General features: G+C 37.0%; 1 protein-coding gene across 1 annotated transcript in view; it reads left to right on the plus strand.

The window, feature by feature from the left end:
- Positions 1–25,630, plus strand: part of LOC136027903 (cell adhesion molecule Dscam2-like) — a gene marked incomplete in the record, with an annotated part of 166,776 nt that overhangs the window by 104,822 nt on the left and 36,324 nt on the right. Inside the window, 2 exon segments of the mRNA XM_065705338.1 lie at positions 1,422–1,715; positions 14,605–14,889. Coding sequence (XP_065561410.1) covers positions 1,422–1,715; positions 14,605–14,889 — 579 coding nt within the window.

Raw genomic sequence — 25,630 nt, forward strand, 5'->3', positions numbered from 1 at the left:
CCTGAAATGCTTGAGCAGGATAGTTGGAAGGTATTTCCTTACGGATATGGTGGTAACCTATTAGGTTGGTGTTCTGGGCAGCTAGACATGAAAATGTTGATTTCTAGAGGCTTAAACCCATTTCAAACCTTTGAAAGAAAGTGCCCAGAATCTCAGATCCACACAAAACCTATTGGGCAAGTGAAACATATGGGACAAAGCGGACAGAGGGGTAAGCTCTTCGAGGTTATTATTTCGCTCGTGCCTGTAAGAAATTATCTGGGTCAGCTTGAAAATTTGGGGCCTAATAGCTGCAGTAAAGGAGACTTCCTCATGAAAGTGTTGTTCTTATTATTGTTTATGGCCGAGACAACATCAGACTTCAAAGTTTCGGGATATACCGAAGTAAGACTACTATGCACTGAACCATAAAAGGCAACAACTTAGCACTTAAATCACAAAGTATCATCCTAATCATTGGGGGTTTGATGGGAGGACGGGGCTTTCCCATTGCTTTGCGTTAATTTCTGTGCATTTTAAATTTGAGTCATCGTAGAATTTATTTTATCACTTTATTTTTAGCATGGCTCTCCGCTTTTCTTTGTTTTTTTACATTTTTTTGAATTAATATATTTATATATGAAAGTATTTAATGTTAAACATTACTAGTGACACTAGAATATTGGATCCTTTTTTTGTTACGTATTTTTCTGTTGTATTTTTATTCAGAATTAATAGTTGACGACATTGCTCTAACAAAATCAGTTTTTGTTGAACATTTTTTGAAAAATATATTGTTGACAGTTATTAATACATCTTACAGTCCATTACTTTAACTTACTTTTCGAAAATGACGGTTTTCTTTTTTATTTATCTGTTTCTACATAATCCTACTCTTAATTTTAATTTAGAAAAGAAAAGCTTAATCTAACAATTTCAGAACTAGTCATGAGCTGGCCTGCTTATTTTAAAAGAAATCACCATTTTTATTTGCTTTCTGAAACTGAGGGCATCAGTATGCTTATGCTGTTTCTTATTAAGTTTGCTGTCAGCCAGCTGCATTCAGACGGACACAGAGATGAAACAAAAATTAAAGCAAATTTGCAATCGATATATCTATCGATATTAAATCCCTTGTTTGCATACATCTCTCGGATTCGGTGACTTTGGAACAAATGGCTAATAAATACATTTTGTCATCTATATTTTATTGGATCTATGCTTAAGCATAATTTCTTACGACCATTAAATGTTTTTCCTACTACTTAATAGAATTCTTAGAAATTCAATCTTATTTTTTTGTTATGTAGGTTATGCATTAAGTTTTATTATTCAAGTTAATTAACTTTGCAAGTTTTTTTTATCGAAACAATGTTACAATGTCATTCAACGCTTGAGTAAAATATTAAGCTTATTTATCTTTTATTTTGAACTTTTTCAAGTGCCTCCATCGCCGTTGATAGTACCAAAGAATGTTTCCGTCCTTGTTGGAAAAGCTTTGACGCTATTTTGTGATATTCGAGGAGACTTACCCATTTCAATTTCCTGGACTATAAATGGAGTATCGACTGCTGCAGATAAATGGAAATTTCGAGTCTCAGAAGTCAAGATAAACAAAAAGACACGGTCGATGTTAAGTGTCATCTCGTTTAATCGAGACGATGCAGGACTATATTTATGTTTGGCCAGTAACGATTTGGGGAGAAGTGCTATTCCTTTTTATGTAAAGGCTCTTGGTAAGACACTCTTTATCTTAGTGAGAAATGCATATGTCTTTCCTTCTCTTTCGTTTTATCCCTCCCTCAGTTTCCTTTTCTCTCCTTCTATTCCCTACTATCTCTTTACCTCCTCCCCACTGTCTTCCCATCTATCTTTCCCTATTTCTCTTTATTCTCTATCGCTCTTTTTGATTTTATCAGAGGCATATGAACGTTTCATATTTATTTTTCTACCCCGCTATTGTGTATGGAGGGATGATCGTAGAAACTTGGAATGGGGTGCATTTGAATAAATGGGACGCATTTGACTAAAAAATTAAATCTATACATCCATTTCTAAGAATCGAAAATTACTGGAGAGAAACCTGCCCCCTTCCATGTTCTCTTTTGCTACATGGTCCCTTTTTTATCCCCTAAGAGATATGATAAAAATTTTAAAATCTCCGTTCTTTTTTAAATAGTCGAGTGGTGCATTAAATATACCTTCGGGGATGGAAAGACCTCATATCCTCTGAGGAAGGACCGTAATATATCTTTCAGTTGCTTAGATATTGTTTTTACAGTAACAAAGGGAGGAGGGGTTGTTCAAACTTCGGTTTCCAATGTCTCAAAACTTACAGGGTTTGTTTTCTTTTCAAAAGGACACTCATTTTGTTGTGAGAGAGGCTGGGATCCCTATAACAGGCTAAAAAAAACTTTTACCCTGGATATAAAAATAGAATATCTGGAATGCACTCAAGTCCTGGGGCTAAGGGATGCCCCAAGTAGAAGAAAACTAGGGAAAATTATTCATTTATTCCAAAATGGATCCCACCAAAGGGCTAGAAGGGGGCCATTAAACTTTTATTCATGGCCACTGCATATGAAAGGGGCGGTCGTAGGATGGGTTTCATTCTACCTTGAACGAAAGGTTCTAGAGCCATTTTTAGGAGGCCAAAATGGATCAGAGGGAGACCAACCTCTCTTCCGTGGATGATGTTTCTGTTACCCTTTTTGTGACCCTAAGGATTGCCGACCCCAAAACTTGAGATAGAATATTCGTTTAAAGGCGTCGTAAGATCTAATCAGTATGCCTCTGCGGTCGACATCTTCAGAGCCCCGGAGAATTATGCTAAAATATAGAGATTAACTCTTGTTCACAGACAGTTATAGCTAGGAAAGAAAACGATATTTAGTCTTGGTTCTCCAGTCAGCTATTAGGTGGTTGTTCACTAGTCCAAGATTCTCAGCGTTTCCTAAAGGTATACTTGAAGCAACAAGCGTAGCCGAGCAAATTCAAAGACACTGAGTGCACCTGAGCTTCGGAATTATCTACAGTGTTTCTGGAATGGCTTAGAGTATTTTGACGTTCTAAAACGGTTCATTTTATGGCACTTGGTATTAACCAAGTGACATATAGCAATCGCAAATTCTGTCGGTCTGTCGGTCTGTCGGTCCTTCCAGGACTTTAGGCACTTCCAGGTAAGCTAGGACCATGAAATTTCGCAGGCGTATCAGGGACCAGAAAAAATTAAATTAAAAATAGTCATTTTCCCGATTTGACCATCTGGGGGGGGGGGGGCGTTAATTCGGAAAAATAGAAAAATTGAAGTATTTATAACTTAAGAACGGATGATCATATCTTAGTGAAATTTGATGTTTGGAAGGATACGTGTCTCAGAGCTCTTATTTTAAATCCCGACCGGATCAAGTGAAATTGGGTGGGGGGGGAAAACCTATAATCTTGGAAAACACATAGAGTGGAGAGATCGGAATGAAACTTGGTGGGAAAAATAAGCACAAGTCCTAGATACATGATTGACATAACCGGAACGGATCCGCTCTCTTTGGGGTAGTTGGGGGGTGGTAATTCTGAAAAATTAGAAAAAATAAGGTATTTTTAACTTACGAATAGGTGATCGGATTTCAATGAAATTTGATATTTAGAAGGATATCGTTTCTCAAAGCTCTTATTTTAAATCCCGACCGGATCTGGTGACATTGGGGGGAGTTTGGGGTGGGGGAACCTAAAATCATGGAAAACGCTTAGATTGGAGGTATCGGGATGAAACTTGGTGGTAAAAATAAGGAAAAGTTTTAGATACGTGATTTACATAATTGGAATGGATCTGCTCTGTTTGGGAGGGGGGTGTGTAATTCTGAAAAATTAGAAAAATGACGTATTTTTAACTTACGAAGGAGTGATTGGATCTTCATGAAACTTCATATTTAGAAGGACCTCGTAACTCAGATCTCTTATTATAAATCTCAACCGGATGCAGCGTCATTGGGGGAGGAGAATTTGGGGGGACCGGAAATCTTAGAAAATACTTAAAGCGGAGAGATCGGGATGAAACTGGATGGGAAGAATAAAAACCTGTCTAAGATACATGACTGACATAACCGGTTCGGATCTGTTCTCTTTGGTAGAGTTGGAGGGGGGGGGGGGTAATTTTGAATTTTGAGGTATTTGTAACTTATGAAAAGTTGACCAGATCCTAATGAAATTTGATATTTAGAAGGATATTGTGCTTTAAAGCTCTATTTTTAAATTCCGACCAGATTCTGTGACATTGGGGGAGTGGGGGGAGGGGAACCGGAATTCTTGGAAAATGTGAAAATTGGGGTATTTTTATCTTACGAATAGGTGATCGAATCTTAATGAAATTCGATATTCAGAAAGAATTCATGTCTCAGAGCTCTTATTTCAAATCCTGGCCAGATCTTTTGACGTTGGAAGAGTTGGAGAGGAAATCTTGGAAAACACCTAGAGTGGAGGAATCGGGATGAAGCTTGATGGGTAGAATAAGTAAATGTCCTTGATACGTGATTGACATAACCGTACTGGATTCGCTCTCTTTGGGGGATTTGGGGGGAGGGGTTCAGTAATTTGGCGAGTTTGGTGCTTCTGGACGTGCTAGGACGATGGAAATTGGTAGGTGTGTCAGGGAGCTGCATAAATAGTCGTTTTCCAAGATTCGACCATCTGGGGGGCTAAAGGGAGAGGAAAAAAATGAGGTATTTATAACTTACGAGTGGGTGATGGGATCTTAATGAATTTTGATATTTAGAAGGACATCGTGACTCAGAGCTCTTGTTTTAAATCCTGACTGGCATTAAGCCCCTGATTTTCCTTTTAAATCAATCTATTGATTCTTAGAATTTTGTTAGAACTCATACCATATGAGCTCTTGGCTCTTAGCTCTTCTTGCCTCGTCACAAGTGCCATATGAGCTCTTAGCTCTTGTTTACTTTAGGAGATCGGAAGGGTAAATCGTTAGACACTATGTGTATCCAGGTTATCACAATCTTGGTAACGGCTCAGGTATGGAGTTGAAACTGCCGGGTAGTGCTAGAGAAGTAAGGGACAGAGGAGCTTGAAATTTAGTGCTGGGAAGGGACTCCACATAGTTTGTCTTCATTAAAGAAATGCATTTAAAAAAAAATCTCTATAAGCCGCTGTAGGGCACAGAATAAATTCACGCTAAGCTGCAAGGTAAATAAAAAAAACACTATAAAAAAATAAATAACTAAGTAAACACAAATAATAAAATACTCTCTTCCAGATCATAGAAATGGCGTATTTCCAAATTTTCTGGGAACGGCTTGGGAGATCAAGTTGAAATTTTAAGGAAGTTTCTTTTTTGGGGTGGGGGCGATCTTAGGTGAAAGAGCAAAGAAGGATTAAGCATACTTTCCCTTAAAATTACCAATAAATTTCGGCTATTTAAGCTCCTTTGGGACTTGTATCTGTTCTTTGTGAAGTAGTAATTAAACCGTTTCTAGTGACAAACTGTAAGTGACACGGCCCAATAGTAACCAAAACTCTAAAAAACCGAATTCTGACCACAATATATGCATCAAAAGAATTTACTTTTGCTAATTCCTAATATAAAAATTTATTAAGTTTGATGTTACCCATCAAAAGCTACGAGCCTGAGAAAATTTTCATGATTTTCGAAAATGGGGATAAAACCCCCCAAAAAGTCAAGTGATATTAAAGGAAATCCTACCCTCCGATCAAACATATTAGAGAATTCTATTATAGATGTGTTAAAGTTCTGTCAACAAAAATGTGGAATTTTACTTTTTTTTGCCAGAAGAATGATCACTGATACGAGTTTATTTGTTGTTTTCCCGAGGGTGATCATATCGAATCAAGAGTCTTAGAAGATTGAGATAAAACCCAATGGAACGAGAATCAAAGGTTCTAGTGCTCTTCCTGATAGTCAAATGGATAGGAGGGCAGCTATTCCCCTTCACACGCCTCTTTCCTCTCCAAAGACGTCCGATCAAAATTTTGAACGAGCCATTTGACTCAACATAGTTGAAAGGTCAAATAACTTTGTTGTTGGGGATGATATAAACCCTAAAAGTTCCTGGACAAAGGGCTGTAAGTTATGCAATTTGCCCATTCTTCACATACAGTATTTTGTTGGCAAATATTTAGGACTCTTTTGGGGAGGGAGGAATTTTCTCTGGGGATTATTCGTGGCGAGAATTTTCTGTGGGGAGGACAATTTCCAGAAAAATTTTATACACGGGGTCGGCAAGGAGTGGGATTTCCAAGTATGATTTAAAAAATTGCCTGAGATTAAACAAAGCTTCTTCAGCTGAAAGCAAGTGGCCATTATCATAGTAAATGTTACCCATCAAAAGCTACGAGCCTAAGAAAATTTGCCTAGTTTCTAAAAAAGGAGGGGGGAAGAAACAACCTAACCATAGTTCCTGGAGAATGGGCTGTAAGTTTTGTAATTAACCCATTTCTCACATATACTATTTGTTATCGAAAACATACTTAAATTTGTGGGGAGAAATTTTCTGTGGAGGGGATAATCTATGGGGAAGAAAGTATCCGAGGGAATTTTACACGGGGGAAGGAAGGGGACTTCCTGGCATGACTTGAAAGCGGTCGTAAATTAAATAAGAAAAACAAGTTTTTCAACTGAAAGTAAGCTGCAACATTATAACTTAAAATGGACGGAAATTATTCTGCATATAAGGGGACTGTGTGTTCCTCAACCCTAGCTCTTTACGCTAAAGCTTGACTTTTTGTCACAATTCTTTCGCAAATGCGAGGATGGTTGTATTTGAATGAGAATTATTTTTTAAAACCTTTAAGACTTTAGTGTAAAGAGCGAGGGTTGAGGCTGGGGCAGCCACCCTCATACAGGGGATAATTTTATGATTTTTTGTGATAATTTTTCGGGACAAGTTTAAGATTATTTTGTTTTGAGTTTTAATTTCACTGCTGACTTTCCTTTTTTTATTTATTTATTTATTTAACTAAATCTAAAGACACAGTCTTCACTCGGGTTAACAAAGTAGAATATCCACAATATCTCAAGAACTGGTTGTTAGATTAACTTGAAACTTCCAAGAATATTGTAGGGTCAAGTGAACCTTAAGTTTTGACAAAGGGAAGGGGACTTAGGCACGCATAAATTCGCTATGCACACCCAGAACATCAAAATAGCAAATCTGCAATATTTTGGTAATGACTAGGAGGGTTACAGTTGAAGCTTTCAGGTAATGTGGGAGAGGAGGGTAAATAGATATAGAGTTTTGTGCAGGGCTAATATGGAGTGGCTTAGAACTTAATGCGTCTGATCCACCTAAGTTGTTTGCGCTATACGCCCCTCTGGAAATTAGAGTCTATTACGAGCGTGCATAAGATGATAAATTATAAGAAAACCCATAAAAGGAACTTGAGATTTCAACGGAGGATCAGATTCTATATGCAGCTTTTAAATGGTTCTCAGTAGGTTGGCTATGTCAGAATTTTCACTCAAGGGGACTGTTGTCCTATTTGGCCAGTATTCTCGTTTTTTTACCAATACTTGAAACTCTGTTTCGGCTCAGTCTCTTTCGTGCCCTAAAAAAAAGATGCTACAGATACTGGATTCTGTTTAAATGAACCCCCGCATGGTTATATACGACCTTCGACGTTGTATGATGACCCTGGGTGGGGTGGGGTCGGGAGGGTACACAGTAATTATGCTACCAGTTTTAAAAGTTAGTTTCCTCAATTTTTAAGATGGGTGAATGTTATTTCCAACTAAGATGGTTCAGTTCACTTCCAGTTCCCTAATCTTTAGTTAAGAATTAAACACAATCTAAAATTGATTGACTGTCTCTTCGGCCCTCTATGGGTCAAAATTAATGTCTTATGGCACAAAATAGCAGAAGATAGACATTTTTAATGTACAATCTCTTTAGTTATTAGAGTAGATATCATAGTTATCCTTCAAATCAGTCCACTCTTTACATTCACGACCACTGGTTCGATAAAATCATCATTGAAAAAGGGAAAAAAGGCGAGAAAACAATGCTACCCATACAAAAAGGTAATTTTCCCTTTTTTTCATGGCGAGGGATGGGGTTTCCGAAAATTCTGATTTTAATTGTGTACTATTATCGATAAGTCCATTTTCGAAAGGTTTTCATGTTCTTTTTTTCAAAATTCTCAAATGTTTGTTTCAGTAGTTAAAACTTATTATTGGGCTAAATCTGAATAATAGTTAATATTTCCAAGTTAACACCCACTGTGAAATCTTTTTCACTAGAAATTTTTGTCGAAAATTTCCTCTTTAGATTTTATTCACCATGGGCTTTGGTTCGATCTTTACTAGATTGCATCTACTGCTGCATATGTAAAAAGAACGTATTCCCAGAATATATGGAGTTTGGGTTTCCCAGATCAGGTTGCGAAAAAACTAGTTCTTTTTAATGAGTTGGCCTCTATTTTGTTTGTGAGTTGCCCAATAAGTTTGTTGAACGAGGAAACATGACACAAACAAGCTAAAAATTCACTCGAATAATGCAAAAATGATCATGCATCGAGAAAAGGAGTAAAAAGAATAGAGAAAAAGCAACAAAGAGAAATTAATTAACAAAAGCAGAAAGACCCTCAACGAGATAAGATGTAGTTATGAACAAGAGACAAATAAAATATTTGCTAAGAGCTAACAAGGTGCTGTGCTCCCAAAGAAGGCTCCCTAACATTAATACAGAAAAAAATTCCATCATTCACTAATATAGAAACAAAAGAAAAATTCCTGGGAAGATAAGAGCAAAGGAGGCTATTCCGACACGGTAAAAATTGAAAAAAAAATATTTGTTTTAGTATCAGATCACGCAGGAAAATTTGAACTTACCTTTTTGAAAAACAAAAGGAGTAAATAGATCATGAATCCTATGACAAGAGTTCTGAGGCTAGAATTGAAACTGAGGCTAAAATCTGACAGGGGCTCAAAGTAATCTTGTACTCCTCTCACTTCGAAAGTATTTATGAGATTAATCCTACAGACTTTGTCCTGATATTACAAAGTTTAGTCGAAAGGAAACTATTACAATGCCAAAAACTGAATAAACAAGCTCTAAAACAAACCAACGAAAAAAAAAACAAAAAAACAAGAGATTGACAAACTAATAAATAAAAGAACTTTGAAGTAAGGATGCTTAGAGTACAAAATGTATTAACATTACCTGACAAGTATTTAGCTTTGGAATTACTATGAAGCTGAAGAATCTAAGCATACCTATTTTTGTAGAAATTTCCGTCTTGTCAATTGTTAAGCAGTATATTAGAAAACCAGGTTACAACAATCTGCAAAGTAAAGCATAATATAAGCACAAGCGTACCGTAGCAAAACATAAGCTAAAGTACATGCACAACATAGCAAGCAGGAGGATGTTACATCTCCTTTCTTCTGGACACTTTAACATGACAACAAAACTTAACCAAAATCTTCCCTTTAGGTGTATTCACCCTCTCTTCCCCAAAAAGGGAAAAGAAAGGAAATAAAAAGAAAAGAAAAAAAAAACAACAACGACAACTTATAAATTAAGCCTTTTGGAGGTTGTGTCATGGCGGGTGGCGGTACTTCGTCCTGAATTTGGCTACTGACTTTTGGGCTTGACCCTGGGGCTTGAATAAGGACAGTTGGGGGTGGGCTTTTTGACGGGCTTGAGAACCCGTTTGGAGATAATGTGGAGCTCAACTGCGGTATCCCATTTGAGTTGGTATGCTGATATTGTTCTAGATCTGTGTCATCTGGGGACATTCTCAGGTATTTTCGGTTTCGACGATATGCTTTCATATATTGAGTTTGCACGACGTACTGGCAGCTGGTTCCCAAGATTTTCCTTGGATCTGTGCTTCCACAGATTGCCCTTGTTTCAGTTCTTGAAGGTCCTTTGAGTGACGATTGTAGTACTTTTGCTGCCTTAGTTGGCACTCCAGGCGACTTTCAACGAATTCACATTAGGAAACTATTTTGGGAGTGAGATGCTCAAGGGCACAGGGTATTGTTGATCGCAAGTTCCTACTCATTAATAGCTGGGCAGGAGACGCCATTCCATCTACTGGGGTATTTCTGTACTCAAGAAGGGCATTGCTCATTTCGCTTCTGCAAAATCGGGTCTCCTTTATCATGTTTTTTGCCATCCCAACGGCTTTCTCTGCCAATCCGTTTGACTGGGCATGATAGGGACTCGACGTTCTGTGCTCAATGGACCACCTGTTGGTAAAGTCTTGAAATATAATAGAGTTGAAATGTGGACCATTGTCTGAAGTAATGATGCGAGGGATCCCATGCCTTGTGAAATGGTCTTTTAGACAGGATATGACTTGATGGGATGAGGCAGCTGTTCCTATTCGGTCAACTTCGAAAAATCGACTGTAATAGTTAACCGTAACGAGGAAGTGACTTCCTTCCAGAGAGAACATGTCTATTCCAACATGTTCCCATGGGTGATTAGGCATACCATGAGGCTTGAGAGATTCTTTCTGGTTGTTCCTTTGGTACGCTTGGCATGCTGGGCAACGTTTGATATATTCTTCGATACTTTCAGTCATCCCTGGCCAATAAACGATTGTTCTAGCCCTTTGCTTCGTCTTTTCAATACCGAGATGGGAAGCATGCATGCTGTGCAAGATATCAGGGCGGAGGATTCTGGGGATTACTAAGCGATCTCCTTTTAGAATGATTCCATCAATCACAGTGAGTTCATGCTTGGAACTGAAGTATTGTGCGATGAGGGAAGGTGTTTGAGATTTTGTTGATGGCCATCCTGATTTGATTGCGTCTGCAAGACATGCTAGGATATGGTCTAAGAGTGTTTCTTTCTTCAATTGCAATAGCCTTGCCGGACTGATGGGAGTGAGGCTCATGACGGAGTGGACATATGATTCAATTTCTTTTTGTAGACTTTCATCTTGGCTTTGAAGGTATAGGCGGGACACTGTGTCTGGGATCTCTTTACCAGGCTGGAAAATGACTGTAAGATCATATGGCTGAATCTGGAGCAACATTCTTTGGAGACGAGGAGATGATTTTTGCATTGGTCGATTAATAAGCGTTTCAAGTGGTTTGTGGTCAGTGACTACAACAAAGCTATGGCCATACAGGTACGGATGGAAGTGACGAATTCCAAAAACGATGGCGTAAAGTTCCTTTTCGATCTGAGAGTATTTCTGCTCTGTTGTATTCAATGAGCGGGAGAAAAACGAAATGATGTTCTCGTTCTGAATAAGGACTGTTTCATAGCCTGATTTGGAAGCATCAACTTGTAGCTTTAGGTTACCAACTGAGAGATTAAAAGGGGATATAGTGCTACATATTGATTTTTTAATGGTATCGAACGCGTTGTCATGTACTTCTTCCCATAGGAACTTATGCTGCTTTGATAGAGTTCGTAGTGGTTCGTTCGTTCTGGGATGATAGATTTGGGATGTAACGGAACAGGTAGTTTAGCATCCCTAATAGTGTCTGAAGTTCCTCGCGGTTGCGTGGTCGGGGCATTTCCTTCAGTACGTTAACTTTGTTCGGATCAGGATTGATGCCATCCTTAGAGATCACATGACCAAAGTAAGGTATTGATTCGGACTTGAGTATGCATTTTGCTTTATACGGTCCGTTCAATTTTACGGTCCGTTCTCTGGCTCTGGTGAGTGCGGCTCGTTTGCTCACATCATGTTCAGTTTCGGATTTTCCTGAAATTATGATATCGTCAACTATGACTGAGAATCCGGGTACCCCCTCAAACGCTTCTTCCATTCGCCTCTGGAATTCATCTTGAGCGGAAATCAGGCCAAAGAGCATCCTCCTGAATTTAAATCTCCCGAATGGTGTCGCAAATGTTGTGAGCTCTGATGATTCTTCATCAAGGACTAGAGACCAGTACCCATGCCTTGCATCAAGTTTTGTGAAGAATTTCGCTCCTTCATGCTTTTGAATAGCCTCATCAAAGGTTGGCATAGGATGGTGTGGCATTTTTATAGCTTTATTCAGGTCATGCGGGTCAATACAGATCCGAAGTGACTTGTCTGGTTTCTCGACAATAACACAGAATTAACCCAGTCTGTAGGGTGAGTGACCCTTTCGATGACACCTAGGCGTTCCATACGCTCTAGTTCTTCCTTGAACCTTGATAGGACTGCAACAGGGATGCGTTTCGTTGTTTGGACTGTTGGTTGTGCTCCTTCTTTCAGAACAATCTTGCATTCACCTCTCAATTTCCCAATTCCATTAAAGAGATCTGCAAATTCAGTAAACAGGTCGTCTGATGACTCGTTGAGAGTAAAGGTGCATTTTATCAGCTGCAACTTACGACTAGCAACGAATCCCAAGATTGGTGTGGGTGCTTCTTCTACTATGAAAAAGGTAAGCAGCTCACTGTTACCATTGTTGTGGGAGCAAAAGAGCTGGCAAGTACCAAGTACTGGGATCTTCTGTCCACAGAAACTGGTAAGGATTTGGCAGGTAGGGTTGATCTGTGGGCTGGGCTTGATGCTGTTCAGTAGAGATTTTGTGAGGATGTTGGCTTGAGTCCCAGTATCTACCTTGAATCTGACGCTGATTTGTTGTTCGATGCGTAGGACTGAGTAGGGTTGGTCATCTGCATTTTCTATCGACACCTCGTGAATAAAGAGTTCATCATCACTGCACCTTACATCATTTGGGTCTGCTCTGTTTGACTCGATCGCGTTGATAGATTTCTTTCCACTTCTGCATACTTTTGGGAAATGGTTCATTTTGTTGCACTTGCAGCAAATTTTACCTTTTGCGGGATATTTTTGCATGGGTGAATAATCCCCACCACACAAATAGCAATCTTGTCTTCTCGCCATGTTGGGTCTGGCAGGTCCTTTGGATTGTTTGTTATACTGGACGAAGTCGATTTCCTGCTTGATTTGTATTTCGTGGTTGGATGTCGCTGCTGTTGACATCGACTTTAGTTGTGCCTGGGCTTCTGTGTGGGCTCGAGCAGTAGTGATTGCTTGGGGAAAAGTTAGTGTTGGTCCCATCTGCAGTAGTTTTTCACGTATCTTTGGTGACTTAACTCCACAGATAAGTCTATCTCGTACCATTTCATCACGGATTGCAGCACTGTACTCGCAATCACGAACCAAAAGTTTTAGATCTGTCATATGCTGTTCCACAGTTTCAATGTCGTTCTGATCCCGTTTGTGGAAAACATAACGTGAGAAGATTTGATTTGCAGATGGACTAAAGTATTCATCGAACTTTTGCGTATACACTGCAATACGGTTTTTTTCAGCCTCGGTGAGAGACCAGGTGCTGAAGATGTCCCGTCCTTTCTCACCAAGCCATATTAGTAAAAATGCACATTGAACAATCTCTGTCTTTCCACTCAAGGGGCCTGCAAACATGAGTGTTGCATGGCTTTTGAATCTATTCCAAGCTTCTTTGAGGTTGTCTGCTTCCCAATTAAGTTCAGGGTATGGGACAGTGGATCCCACTTCTGACACCATGTAGAAATTCCCGATGTAGAAATTTCCATCTTGTCAATTGTTAAGCAGTATATTAGAAAACCAGGTTACAACAATCTGCAAAGTAAAGCATAATATAAGCACAAGCGTAGCGGAGCAAAACATAAGCTAAAGCACATGCACAACATAGCAAGCAGGAGGATGTTACATTTTCAGCTATTTAATAAGGTTAATATGGTGATCAATTGTATGGTTTTCACCCCGATTCTCTTCTGAGCTGGTAAAGTAACGGTCATGAGGATTCTACACTTGAAAAAAACTGGAAAGATTTTGCAAAAATTACATATTACCTTGTCTTAATTCATGTATAAGCAATTAGAAGAGACCATGGCTCCCTCTCTTCTCTAGCAAAGAGCCCTTCTGAACCTGTAATCTTTAAATTTAAATTCCTTTTTAATTAAATTCTTTTTTGACATTTTTGAAAATGGAAGCTTTAAAGAAGGTGGGTAAGGAGACATGTTGTCCAGTGCTCAGGCAGCTTAACGCTATAACGAGATTGTTGGAATAGCAGAGAGAGAGAGGGAGAGAGGGAGAGAGAGAGAGAGAGAGAGAGAGAGAGAGAGAGAGAGAGAGAGAGGGAGAGAGGGGGAGAGAGAGAGAGAGAGAGAGAGAGAGAGAGAGAGAGAGAGAGAGAGAGAGAGAGAGAGAGAGAGAGAGAGAGAGAGAGAGAGAGAAGTTTATTAATATTAAATAGAAGACAGTACAAAATACAATTCAAAATCGACTTACAATACACATAATTTCCCTCGAAAGGCTCCATGGCCAGGGATACAAGCGGGATAAGAAAAAAAAATATTATACAAGCAATAAATTCAATATAGGCAATCACATATAGCAGCTCACAGGCAGTATATTTATGGGGGATACAATATAAGCAACAACAAAAAAAACATAGAGAAGATACCTGAGGCCTGGGAGCAAAGTGCAGAGAGGAAAACCACACACCACTAACAAAACACAGGGGCCATCAACTCCTCAGAGGGAAAAAAATAATCTATTTGATCCTTTATTAAATGATCCTTAAGAATCCTTTTAAACATATAGCTTTTATATATTAGTATTTATAGCTTTTATATATATATTAAATATATAGTTTTTGATATAGCTTTTATGTTAATATAATATTTACAGCTTTGCCTGGTACCCCTCGAAGCTTACTGCTACAGAGTAGAGACAGTCGATCTATCACCTTAAGATGGAGTACACCTTTCGTTTCTAGTGAGGCTTCGGATGAATACATTATTCAATGGCAAATAAAAGAAACGGGTTTATGGGTAAATGATACTTCTCTGTTCACCAACTACACAATATTGAATGTAATTCCAGCCACGGTATACCTCGTTCGAGTAGCCTCTAGTAGCAGTCTTGGAATTAGTCCGTTCACTGAAGTTTTGTATGTGGAGACACTCCTTGAAGGTATGCATAAGTTTCTAGCTTATTTCTTTGTTAATTTAGTTTATGCTAAATTTAAGGTTACAAATAATAAAAGAAGATATACAATTTTCAAAAATATTATCAAAAAAGCATTTTCAAACAGTTCGTGGTAACGAACTGTAATAAGGAGCGGCCCGGCTCAATAGTAACCAAAATTCTAAAAGACGAAATTTTGATACTAATATTTATGTCAAAAGAATTGTATTTTAATGCTAATTTTAAATATATAAGATTCATCAAGTTTAGTCTTACCCATCAAAAGTTATGAGCCTGAAAAATTTGCCTTATTTTTAAAATAGGGGGAAACACCCTCTAAAAGTCAAAAATCTTAACGAAAATCACACCATCAGATTCAGCGTATTGGAGAACCCTACTGTAGAAGTTTCCAGCTCCTATCTACAAAAATGTGGAATTTTGTATTTTTTTTTCTCAGAAGACAGATCACGGATGCGTGTTTATTTGTTTGTTTGTTTGTTTTTTCCCTCCAGGGGTGATTGTATCGACCCAGTGGTCCTAGAATGTTGCGAGAGGCCTCATTCTAACGGAAAGATAAGGCTCTAGTGCCCTTTTGAAGTGACCGAAAAGGTTGGAGGGCACCTAGGCCCCCTCCCACAGTCCCCGTGGGAGGGGCAACAAATTACAAACTTTGACCAGTGCTTACATAGAGTAATGGTTATTGGGAAGTGTACAGACATTTTCAGGGGGATTTTTTGATTGGTGGGGAGGTTTAGGGGAGGGGTGATTTGGGGGGAACTTTCCATGGAGGAATTTTCCAAGGGGGAAGAAAATTTCCATGAATGGGGCGCAGGATTTTCTAGCATTATTAAAAAAAATGAAAAAATAAATATGAACAAGTTTTTTCAACTGAAAGTAAGGAGCACTATTAAAACTTAAAACGAACGGAAATTATTACGCATATGAGCGGCTCACCTCCTCCTAATACCTCGCTCTTTATGCTTAAGTATTTTTAGATATTTCGACTATTTATTCTACGGCATTTGTGGTTCAGGGGTCGTTCTTAAGGAATCGGGACAAAATTTAAGTTTTATTCTAAAGAGCGAGGCAGGTATGTACGCAAGAATTTTTTTCGGGGGGGGGGGAAAATCTTCGAAACAGCAGACATAAAGTAGCACTCTTTTTATTTAGTAAGGCAAAAAGCACGTATATCAGAAAATACAGATGAACTTTAATCTGTAGTATTGTAGCGGCTGCGGAGGGGGAAGAAGACTGAAGCGTCAAAAGTACGTTTTAAGCTCAGGTTATGTTCATAGCGATTTAGAACCAGTGATTAATCTATTATATCCCACTGAAAGAGAAATTTTAGGGTTAACAGTGCAATATGGGTGCTGTGGGGGGTAGTTCTTCTATTGTAAAAACGTAGATTTTAATGAAAAATAATAGTTTCCAAAATTAATTCATTAAAAGCTGTACTTTATCCTGAAAAGGGGGGATAAACGCCCTAATATCAAGGATAATTCTATTTTGCTGTGGAAAGCAAACTCTCTTTACAAAAAAAAAAAAAAAAAAAAAAAAAAAAAAAAAAAAAAAAAAACAGTACAATTGCTAATTACTTCAAAGAGGGTAAGAAGTTAGACAGAAAATGGGTTAATAATTGGGCAGTGACTTGACCAGATAATTGCATGCTGTAAAATCCTCCAAAAAAGGCTTCACACATGTATCTAGATTCTTAATAAATGTCCTACTTTTGCCAGAAATCCTATAAAACCATGGGGAAATTAAACATTTCACAAAATTTCGGGGGAGGGCGGACTCGAAGACCCTCCCCCTGCGTACATGCCAGGTATTGACGAGGGGGCAAACCCCCTCATATACGTAGTAAAAACATACGAATATAGATGTTCGTTACGTAAGTTAATTCGTAAGTTACGCATATCTTTTACTAATAAAAATGTTCGTAAAAAATTAAAAGTTCTAGTTGCCTTTTTAAGTAACCAAAAAATTGGAGGGCAGCTAAAACTCCTCCCCGCTCCTTTTTTTCTCAAAATCATTCGATCAAAACTACAAGAAAGCCATTTAGCCAAAAAAAATAAACATGCGGATTATTCATCTGCGTTTATTCTTTAATTATTCATCTGCGGAGAACCAAAATCAAAAGATACATTGATTCAAAAACGTCCAGAAATTAAATAAAAAAAAAAGTTTTTTTTAACTGAAAGTAAGGAGTGACATGAAAACTTAAAACGAACAGAAATTACTCCGTATATTAAAATGCCTGTTCCCTCCTCAACGCCCCGCTCTTTGGGCTAAAGTTTTTTACTGTTTTAAAAAGTAGAGTTGAAAAAAAGTCAAGCTATAGCGTAAAGAGCTGGTCGTTGAGGAGGGAACATGCCCTTTCATATACGGAGTAATTTCTGTTCGTTTTAAGTTTTCATGTCGCTCCTTACTTTCAGTAAAAAAAAACTTGTTTTTTTATTCAGTTAAAGGATACATTGATTTTTCCATTGATGCCCCCCCCCCATTCTTTGGACCACATAACAACATTAAAAAAGTAGAACAGTCTTCAAGAAGATTTTATCACAGTTGAATTAAAATTGTATTGGAAAACAAGTTTATTCATAGAATAAAAAAGGATAGCTGATATTTGTGAACCTTTTATGAAATCTGAAATATTTATGTTCATGTTTGTCTAAAAAACTACGTTTATAAGTCAATTTTCAAAAATGTGCAAACCTATTCTCATCAAGTATTCTGTCACAACTATTAATTGTTTGCTGAAACCAAAAAGCCCTGAGAAATAAGGAATTTTTATATTCTAAATTAATCTTTTGTTAAACCTTAGATTTCATTAGTCAAAAACATTTTCGGAGGATAATTTTGCTTTAACTTGTAATAAATTAAATTTCAAATTAAACAATATCTTCTTTGCTAATTAAGTCCAATCTTGATTTGATACAGACTTTGAAAAATAAACGGCCAAGTCACTTGCTCGGGATGAAGGCTTCTTTTCAAAATTTTAAGTGTAAAAAATGGTTGGAAAACAACTTTTCGACAACGAAAATTTTTTTCTTTCTGAGTGGGCTTCAAGTAACTTCAAATATTCTTTTACTTCAACATACTTACATATTTTCTTCCAATATTGAATTTGAACAAATATTGATTTGCATATCAGTTCTGTTTTTAGAGTAACCTTTTACTTTTTCTTGTTCTGTCTGCTTAGAAACAAAAAAGAACGTAAATTGTTTAGATTTTTTGGGGCCAAGCGAAATGAATAAAATATGCTTGCTGTTTTATTGGATAGCTGATACATTTCAGAACAAACGTTGCCGTTTCTTTAAACACCTCTCCATGTGATTGATTAAAAGGCTTTTTCTAAAATAAGCTTTTCAAATTAAAGTTAAACCGAAGTTACAACAAAAGAAGTACATTAAATAAAATACTAGCAGAAATAAATTCAAATAACCAACTGAAAACGAACTGAAACAGAAGTTTTACTAAAAAACCTTTCCAAAAAGGCTTCCAAGAAGGCAAGAATAGCTTTGAAAGCATGCTCTTAATTATTTATTTTTTCACTTGAATGAATTGCCTCGTTTCACTTCATTTTGTCTATCAGCCCGGGTTGAACTTTGTTAAAGTGTGTAATCTAGGACTGTTTTAGAAATTTTTTTTTAAATATCGTAATTTAAAGTAAGTTCATTTTTATAGATATTCATTTTGCTTTGCTATATATATATATATATATATATATATATATATTCATGTGTATTTTACTGAGGACAGTCCTTGGATACAGGGTCTAAGTATCCGTTTGAGGTTTGAGTTCCACTGCCTTACAAAAATTTATTCTTTATTGTTAAACCTGTTGTTTGTGTTTATATTTCTACAATCGAAAACAAAGCTTTTACCACTTCACCAAATATCCCCAAGACTCGGCAACAAACTTCAGAAACTTTAAAAACATAATCATTCTGTTTCTTTAGGAAATGAACTGAAGGTTGAATGTTGATTTTTTTTTATTCTGGAAAGATAAAACTAACCCTATACTGGTTAGTGGCGTTTAAATAGTCCTGAATCCTTGTGGGAGGTTTTCTATTTGCAAAACTTATCAACAACTGAGGGAACGGCTACATGAACACAAGCTTTGAATAGATGAATCTCTATGAAGTAAAATGTAAATTATGGTTTTGCTTCTGCTTTGGCCCTCCACGGTAAGGACCATTAGGACCATTAGATTGCCTAGAATGAGAGGTAAGCAAGGCACGCCTACCTATGGTTCTAGGTAAGTTGAACCAAGAATTTAGAATTGACACAAGACCGTTAATTTGCGTGACTGACAGGCACGGAATGACAGGCCTTTAGGTTATTTAGTTCTTTTTGATAAGGCAGCTTTAATTTCCACAGCAAATGGTTTACCACAATCTTTTAGGGAGGTAGTTGAAATTAAAAAATACATAAGTAGAAACTTTGCTTTAAATAGAGATACTGGAGATATTTCTATAGATCCAATTTACAATGGTTTGGTTTTACGAGAATCAAATAATGCTTTTCCTTAGTTTAAATCACGATTATATATCGCACTATTAATAAAAATCGGTGAGTAGGCAAGCTTAGTCAAACACTAAGCAGAGAATACTTCCCCAATCTAACTTTTAAATTAACTAAAAAAGCAAGTTTTTTTGTAACTGCAAGTAAGGAGCAGCATTAAACTTCAAATGAATAAAAATTATTCCATATATGAAAGGGTTCTCCCCTCCGCAACGCCTCGCTCTTTATGCTAAAGTTTGACTCTTTGTCACAACTCTACTTTTTAAAACAATAAAAAAAAAAACTTTAGCGTAAAGAGCGAGGCGTTGCAGAGGAGAGAACCCCTTTCATATACGGAATAAATTTATGTTCGTTTAAGTTTTAATGTCGCTCCTTACTTGCAGTTTAAAAAAAATTCTATTTAATTTCTAAACCTTTCTGAATTAATGCTTGTTTTGATTTTCCAATCGTTCAGTTTGGGACGGGGATCAGTGGCGTGACTCTGTAAGCTTAGCCAGCGTCGACCCAGCTCTAGATGGGTACCTGGAGAAATCTGAGGAAGGTAAACAGGAAGGGTGTGCGAAACCACAGGATGGTTGGCCCCCAGCCCCCCATTGCACTTCCTGGCTAAAGGGCCAAGAAACGGAGATCAGCACCGCCGGTAGGGACTGTAAAATCTAATGCCGTATCCTTTATCTTTTTTTTACCATTACTTCCAGGTGAAAAAAAATATTTATTTTTTCATTGTATTTCTTAAATAATGCTAGAAAATCCTGCGCCCCCTTCATGGAAATTCTGGGGGTGGGGGCCCACCCCCACCCCAACACGAAAAAGTCCCCCTGAAAAGTCTGTACACTTCATAATAACCATTACTATATGTAAACAATGATCAAAGTTTGTAACTTGCAGATCCTTTCCCGGGACTCTGGGGGATTAAGTTGTCCCCAAAGACATAGTTATTAGTTTTTTGACTAAGTTGAACAGAATGGCTATCTCAAAATTTCGACTCGATGACTTTAGGGAAAAATATGCGTGGGAGGGGGCCTAGGTGCCCTCCAATTTTTTGGTCATTTAAAAAGGGCACTAGAACTTTTAATTTCCATTAGAATCAGCCCTCTTGCGATTTTCTAGGACCACTGGGTCGATACGATCACCCCTAATAAAAAAAAAAATAAAATAAAAATTAACACGCATCTGTGATCAGTCTTCTGGCAAAAAATACAAAATTCCACATTTTTGTAGATAGGAGCTTGAAACTTCTACTGTAGGGTTCTCTAATACGCTAAATTTGATGATGAGATTTTCGTTAAGATTTAATGACTTTAGGGGGGTTTTTCCCCTATTTTCTAAAATAAGGCAAATCTTCTCAGGGTCGTAACTTTTGATGGGTAAGACTAAACTTGATTAAACTTGTATATTTAAAATCAGCATTAAAATGCAATTCTTTTGATGTAACTATTGGTATCAACATTCCGTGTTTTAGAGTTTCGGTTATTATTCAGCTGGGTCACTCCTTATTACAGTTCGTTACCACGAACTATTTTATAGTCTTTCATTCACTCTGGCTTCGTTATTTGTTTGTTTGATTCAGTATTTCTTCTGCTCTGTAAGAGTTCACTTCAAAAGTTAATTAGCTGTTGTTTTTGAGCACTGAAAACGGCTCGGCGGAGGTTCTTGCCAAAATATATCCTTTTATCTTTTTCGCTTCTTTTCTGTTCACTGACTGATATTGCCTTTGTTTTACCAGTTATGTTTTTAATAATATTTAATACCCTTAGCTGTTCCTGAGATATCTCAGATATGCAATTTTGACAACCTGGTAGCAATTGATGTTTAGTTCAATATACCTCTAAGCATTTCAACACAGTTTCAACTTAATACCCTTAGTCGTTCCTGGGATATCGCAGATGCGCTCTTTTAACAACCTGGATATCTTTCATTCCAGAACACATATTATCTTTCGGTGTAGATCAACATTACATGAAGTTTTAACTTAATACTCTTAACCTTTCCTTATATATTACATACGCCTTTATGACAACCTGGGTTTACATTGTCTTCTGATTTAGTCCAACCTCTCCCTTAGTACTCCCTGGAAGCGTAACTTTTGGTACTCTAAGCCTCTCCGGGCATCCAGGATCAAGCATGACCCCCTTTCCCAATAATAAAGCTGTATGTAAACGATAGAAAACTTGCATAATTTACAGCCCTACCACAGTACCTCTGGGGGGTCATGTCATCCTTCTAGGCAAATTTATTCGACATACTATTTTGAAAAATGGCTGTAAAAAAATTTGGTCAGATGTCTTTAGGTTCTGAGGGGGTCGTGCAGATAGTGATTTCGTAGAAAGGAGGGCTTTTTACCCTTCAATAAGGCATTACACTCCCGCGCCACTTCATTTTAAGTGGCCCGGGAAAAAATAATACATTGAAGCCATAATTCTCCTTACTTAGGCAGTACTATAGTGCTGTCAATTATTTCATTTCAATGAGCATTGTCTCTACACCAGACAATTATATTCGCAGTCGTAGATATATAATGAATCGGAAGTTGAATGCCCCCAAACACTTATGCAGGATGCAGTCTCTTGTCGACAGAAATGTATATGCAACGCTGAAAATCATGCTGCGACCAACACGACCTTGATAAATGCCTTTATATCATTGAACAATTAGGAGAGTTGGTGCTGACCAATGGTAAGACGAGCGAAGCATTTGTTTAAGCCAAAGAATTTTTAACCTTAGCCTGAACTGTTACATTTCATCCTTTTAATGAGGTTTTAACTTTTTACAAAATGTAACTTATGTAAAATCAAAAATAGGAACTGTTAAAAACTGAAACACGATGACTGAAACGATGACATTTTGACTGACGAATTGAATTTGTCTTTTTAGGTGTTCCGGATACTCATCTTCTATGCTTAGAAAGCATGACATTAGATGATATAGAATTTAGTAATTTATGCTGGAAGAATTGGGTAAATAGAAAGGGTAGGCTATACAGGAGAGGAATATGGCTCATATCGAATAACGACGCTTCTAAGTCTTATCTAGAGGGGGAAGGAAATAAAAATAGGATTCTTGTTTACATTGCATTATCGAGCACAGGTGACCAGTCAAAGCGACATTTTTATAGCCACTAAGAATCATGACTTGGTCTAGGGGAACGCCCAATTTTTGGACACCGTATCCCAGAGTCAATCCTTTTTATTATTTTTTTTTAGTTACAATACTAAAACAATAGTAGAACAGAATTTCGCTTCACCAATATAAGTCTATTTTTCACAAACCGTTGATCAATTAGCTAGAGCCTTTTAACTGTCAGTGCATATATGATTTCGAGAAATAGTGATCGCAGAAAATGTGCTGTGTCTTTAGACTTCAGAACTCCTCTACCACACGTTATATAGATTTTTTTTTAACACTGGATAGATAAAATACAAAACTGACGAAGCAAAACAGGATTGAGATTAGAAAGTAAGTATCCTGCAGAAAATAATGGACCAATAATATTGAAGTTCTCAATAACTTTTCCCCAGCCTTGCAATTAGTAAATTTTAGTATGCAATTTTACTTACCTTAAGATCGGAAGTAAGATCAGTTTTCAGAATTCTTCAAACTGAGAGAAGTACTACGATTCAGTTTATTGGAAAAAATATTGCAGATATGCGTTGCATAAACTTAGAATCAATAATTTTTGTTTGTTTCAAGTTTCACCTTAACTCTTTACTTCCGTTAGAATAACTTTGTTTTTAATTTATTTTTGTTTGTTTCTGTGTTTTAAGGATACACACAATAAGCCTTACACAAAGATTTTTGCTTCGAGACGATGGAACTAAAGAAGTCGCAGGAATTTTGTTAGAATAAGACATTCTGAAGATACAGTTCTTTTTCCACGTTAATCTTTCCCTGGAAAAATTTGAAAGTTTGTCAAACAATGAGTCTAAGGAATATATTATTCTAGATATGTTTGAGAAATTGAAGAAAAAAAATTCCGTTTTTAATGTTAAAAAAATTAATGACAAAAACTGTTTCGTCTGAGAATGGGCCCAAAGCTTCTTTTTAATCATGTAACATTTGCAATTGCTGAAAATAATTGAATCAAAAAGATTGAAGAACAAAGCTGTTAGAAAAAAATTTCTAACCAATTCATGACGGAAAAAGTAAGCCCAAATTCGTTTTGTTCACGATTAGCTAGTAACTTAATAAGTATATAAGCTAGGTTTAATAAACCCAAGAGAAAAAAGAAATCCTGAAAAATAAGTGGATTGCATCGATTCGTGAAAACCCTAAAATGGGCAAAACATTGAGTTTCTCCGGCAGGCATGAAATTTTCAGGGTAAGTACTCTGGACTTTAGTAAGAAAAATAAATGTTTGTGAAAAAGTGGTTTTATTGACTCTTAGCTGGAAAGATCGATTTGTGTATGCTTGTCTTTTTTTTAAATACCTAGGACATCAAAATAAAGAATTTTTTGCCCCCTGGCTCCTTCTTAGGTCTGTTCATTCCTAAAAACTAAGATTTTTTACGATTTTTTTTAGTTATTATACAATTATTTAACATCTTTCTAATTGCGCAAATTCTCTCCTCATTGCAACACTGAATCGAGATGACAAACTAACGGAAACTCTTTCTGTTTACGTACAAGCCGAACATAACGACTGTCCGACCCCAAATACAGTCAAGTATTTCAACAATCAATCGGGCGCCACAAGCGTTTGCTATTGAACAGATATAGGCTAGTGAGTAGGTATAAAGGTTTTGGTAAGGGAAATGACATTTTTCAAATCAGATGAAAAGAAATAATCTATTGATGTTTTAATCATAAAATTGATACGTTAGCCAAAAATCTGATTCTTTTGATGTATCTATTTGTATCAAAATTCCATTTTGTAGAGTTTCGGTTACTGTTGAGCCAGATCGCTCCTTACTTACAGTTCGTTATCATAAATTTTTTGATAAATTCTGGGGAAAAGTTGTTTTAGCAAGCTTAGCTGGAAACATCGAGTTGTGTGTGCTTATCCCTTTTTTTAAGTGCCTAGGACACCAGAATAAAGAATTTTTACCCCTTGGCTCCTTCTTAGGTCTGTTCATTCCTAAAAACCAGGATTTTTTACAATTTTTTTTAGTTATTATATAATTATTAACATCTTTCTAATTGCGCAAATTCTCTCCTTATTGCAACACTGAATCGAGATGAGAAACTAGCAGAAGCTTTTTCTATTTATATACAAGCTGAACTGAACGACTGTCCCGCCCAAATATAGTCAAATATCAAACAGTTCGTGGTAACGAACTGTAGTAAGGAGCGACCCGGCTCGATAGTAACCAAAACTCTATATAATAGTAAACTCTATAATAGTAACAAAACTCTGAAATTTTGGTACCAATAGCTACATCAAAAGAATCGCATTTTGATGCTGATTTTAAATATATAAGTTTCATCAAGTTTAGTCTTACCCATCAAAAGTTACGAGCCTGAGAAAATTTGCGTTATTTTAGAAAATAGAGGGAAACATCCTCAAGTTTCAAGCTCCTATCTACAAAAATGTGGAATTTTATATTTTTTGCCAGAAGGCAGATCACGGATGCGTGTTTATTTGTTTGTTTGTTTTTGTTTTTTTTCCAGGGGTGATCGTATCGACCCAGTTATCCTAGAATGTTGCGAGAGGGCTCATTCTAATGGAAATAAAAAGTTCTAGTGCCCTTTTTAAGTGACCAAAAAACTGGAGGGCACCTAGGCCCCATCCCACGCTAATTATTTTACCAAAGTCAACGGATCAAAATTCTGAGATAGCCATTTTATTCAGCGTAGTCGAAAAACCTTATAACTATGTCTTTGGGGACGACTTACTCCCCCACAGTCCCCGTGGGAGGGGTTACAATTTCAAAACTTCGACCAGTGCTTACATATAGTAATGGTTATTGGGAAGTGTACAGGCGTTTTCAGGAGGATTTTTTGGTTGGAGGCAGGGGTTGAGAAGAGGGGGATATGCTGGGGGAACTTTCCATCGAGGAATTTGTCACGGGGGAAGAAAATTTCCATGAAGGGAGCGCAGGATTTACTAGCATTACTTAAAAAAAACGATGAAAAAATAAATATGAAAAAGTTTTTTTTTCAGCTGGAAGTAAGCAGCAGCATTAAAACTTAAAACGAACAAAAATTATTACCCATATGAGGGGCTCACCTCCTCCTAATACCTCGCTCTTTACGCTAAAGTATTTTTAGTAATTTCAACTAT

This window comes from Artemia franciscana, chromosome 1, assembly GCF_032884065.1.
Source record: "Artemia franciscana chromosome 1, ASM3288406v1, whole genome shotgun sequence".
Taxonomy (NCBI): domain Eukaryota; kingdom Metazoa; phylum Arthropoda; class Branchiopoda; order Anostraca; family Artemiidae; genus Artemia; species Artemia franciscana.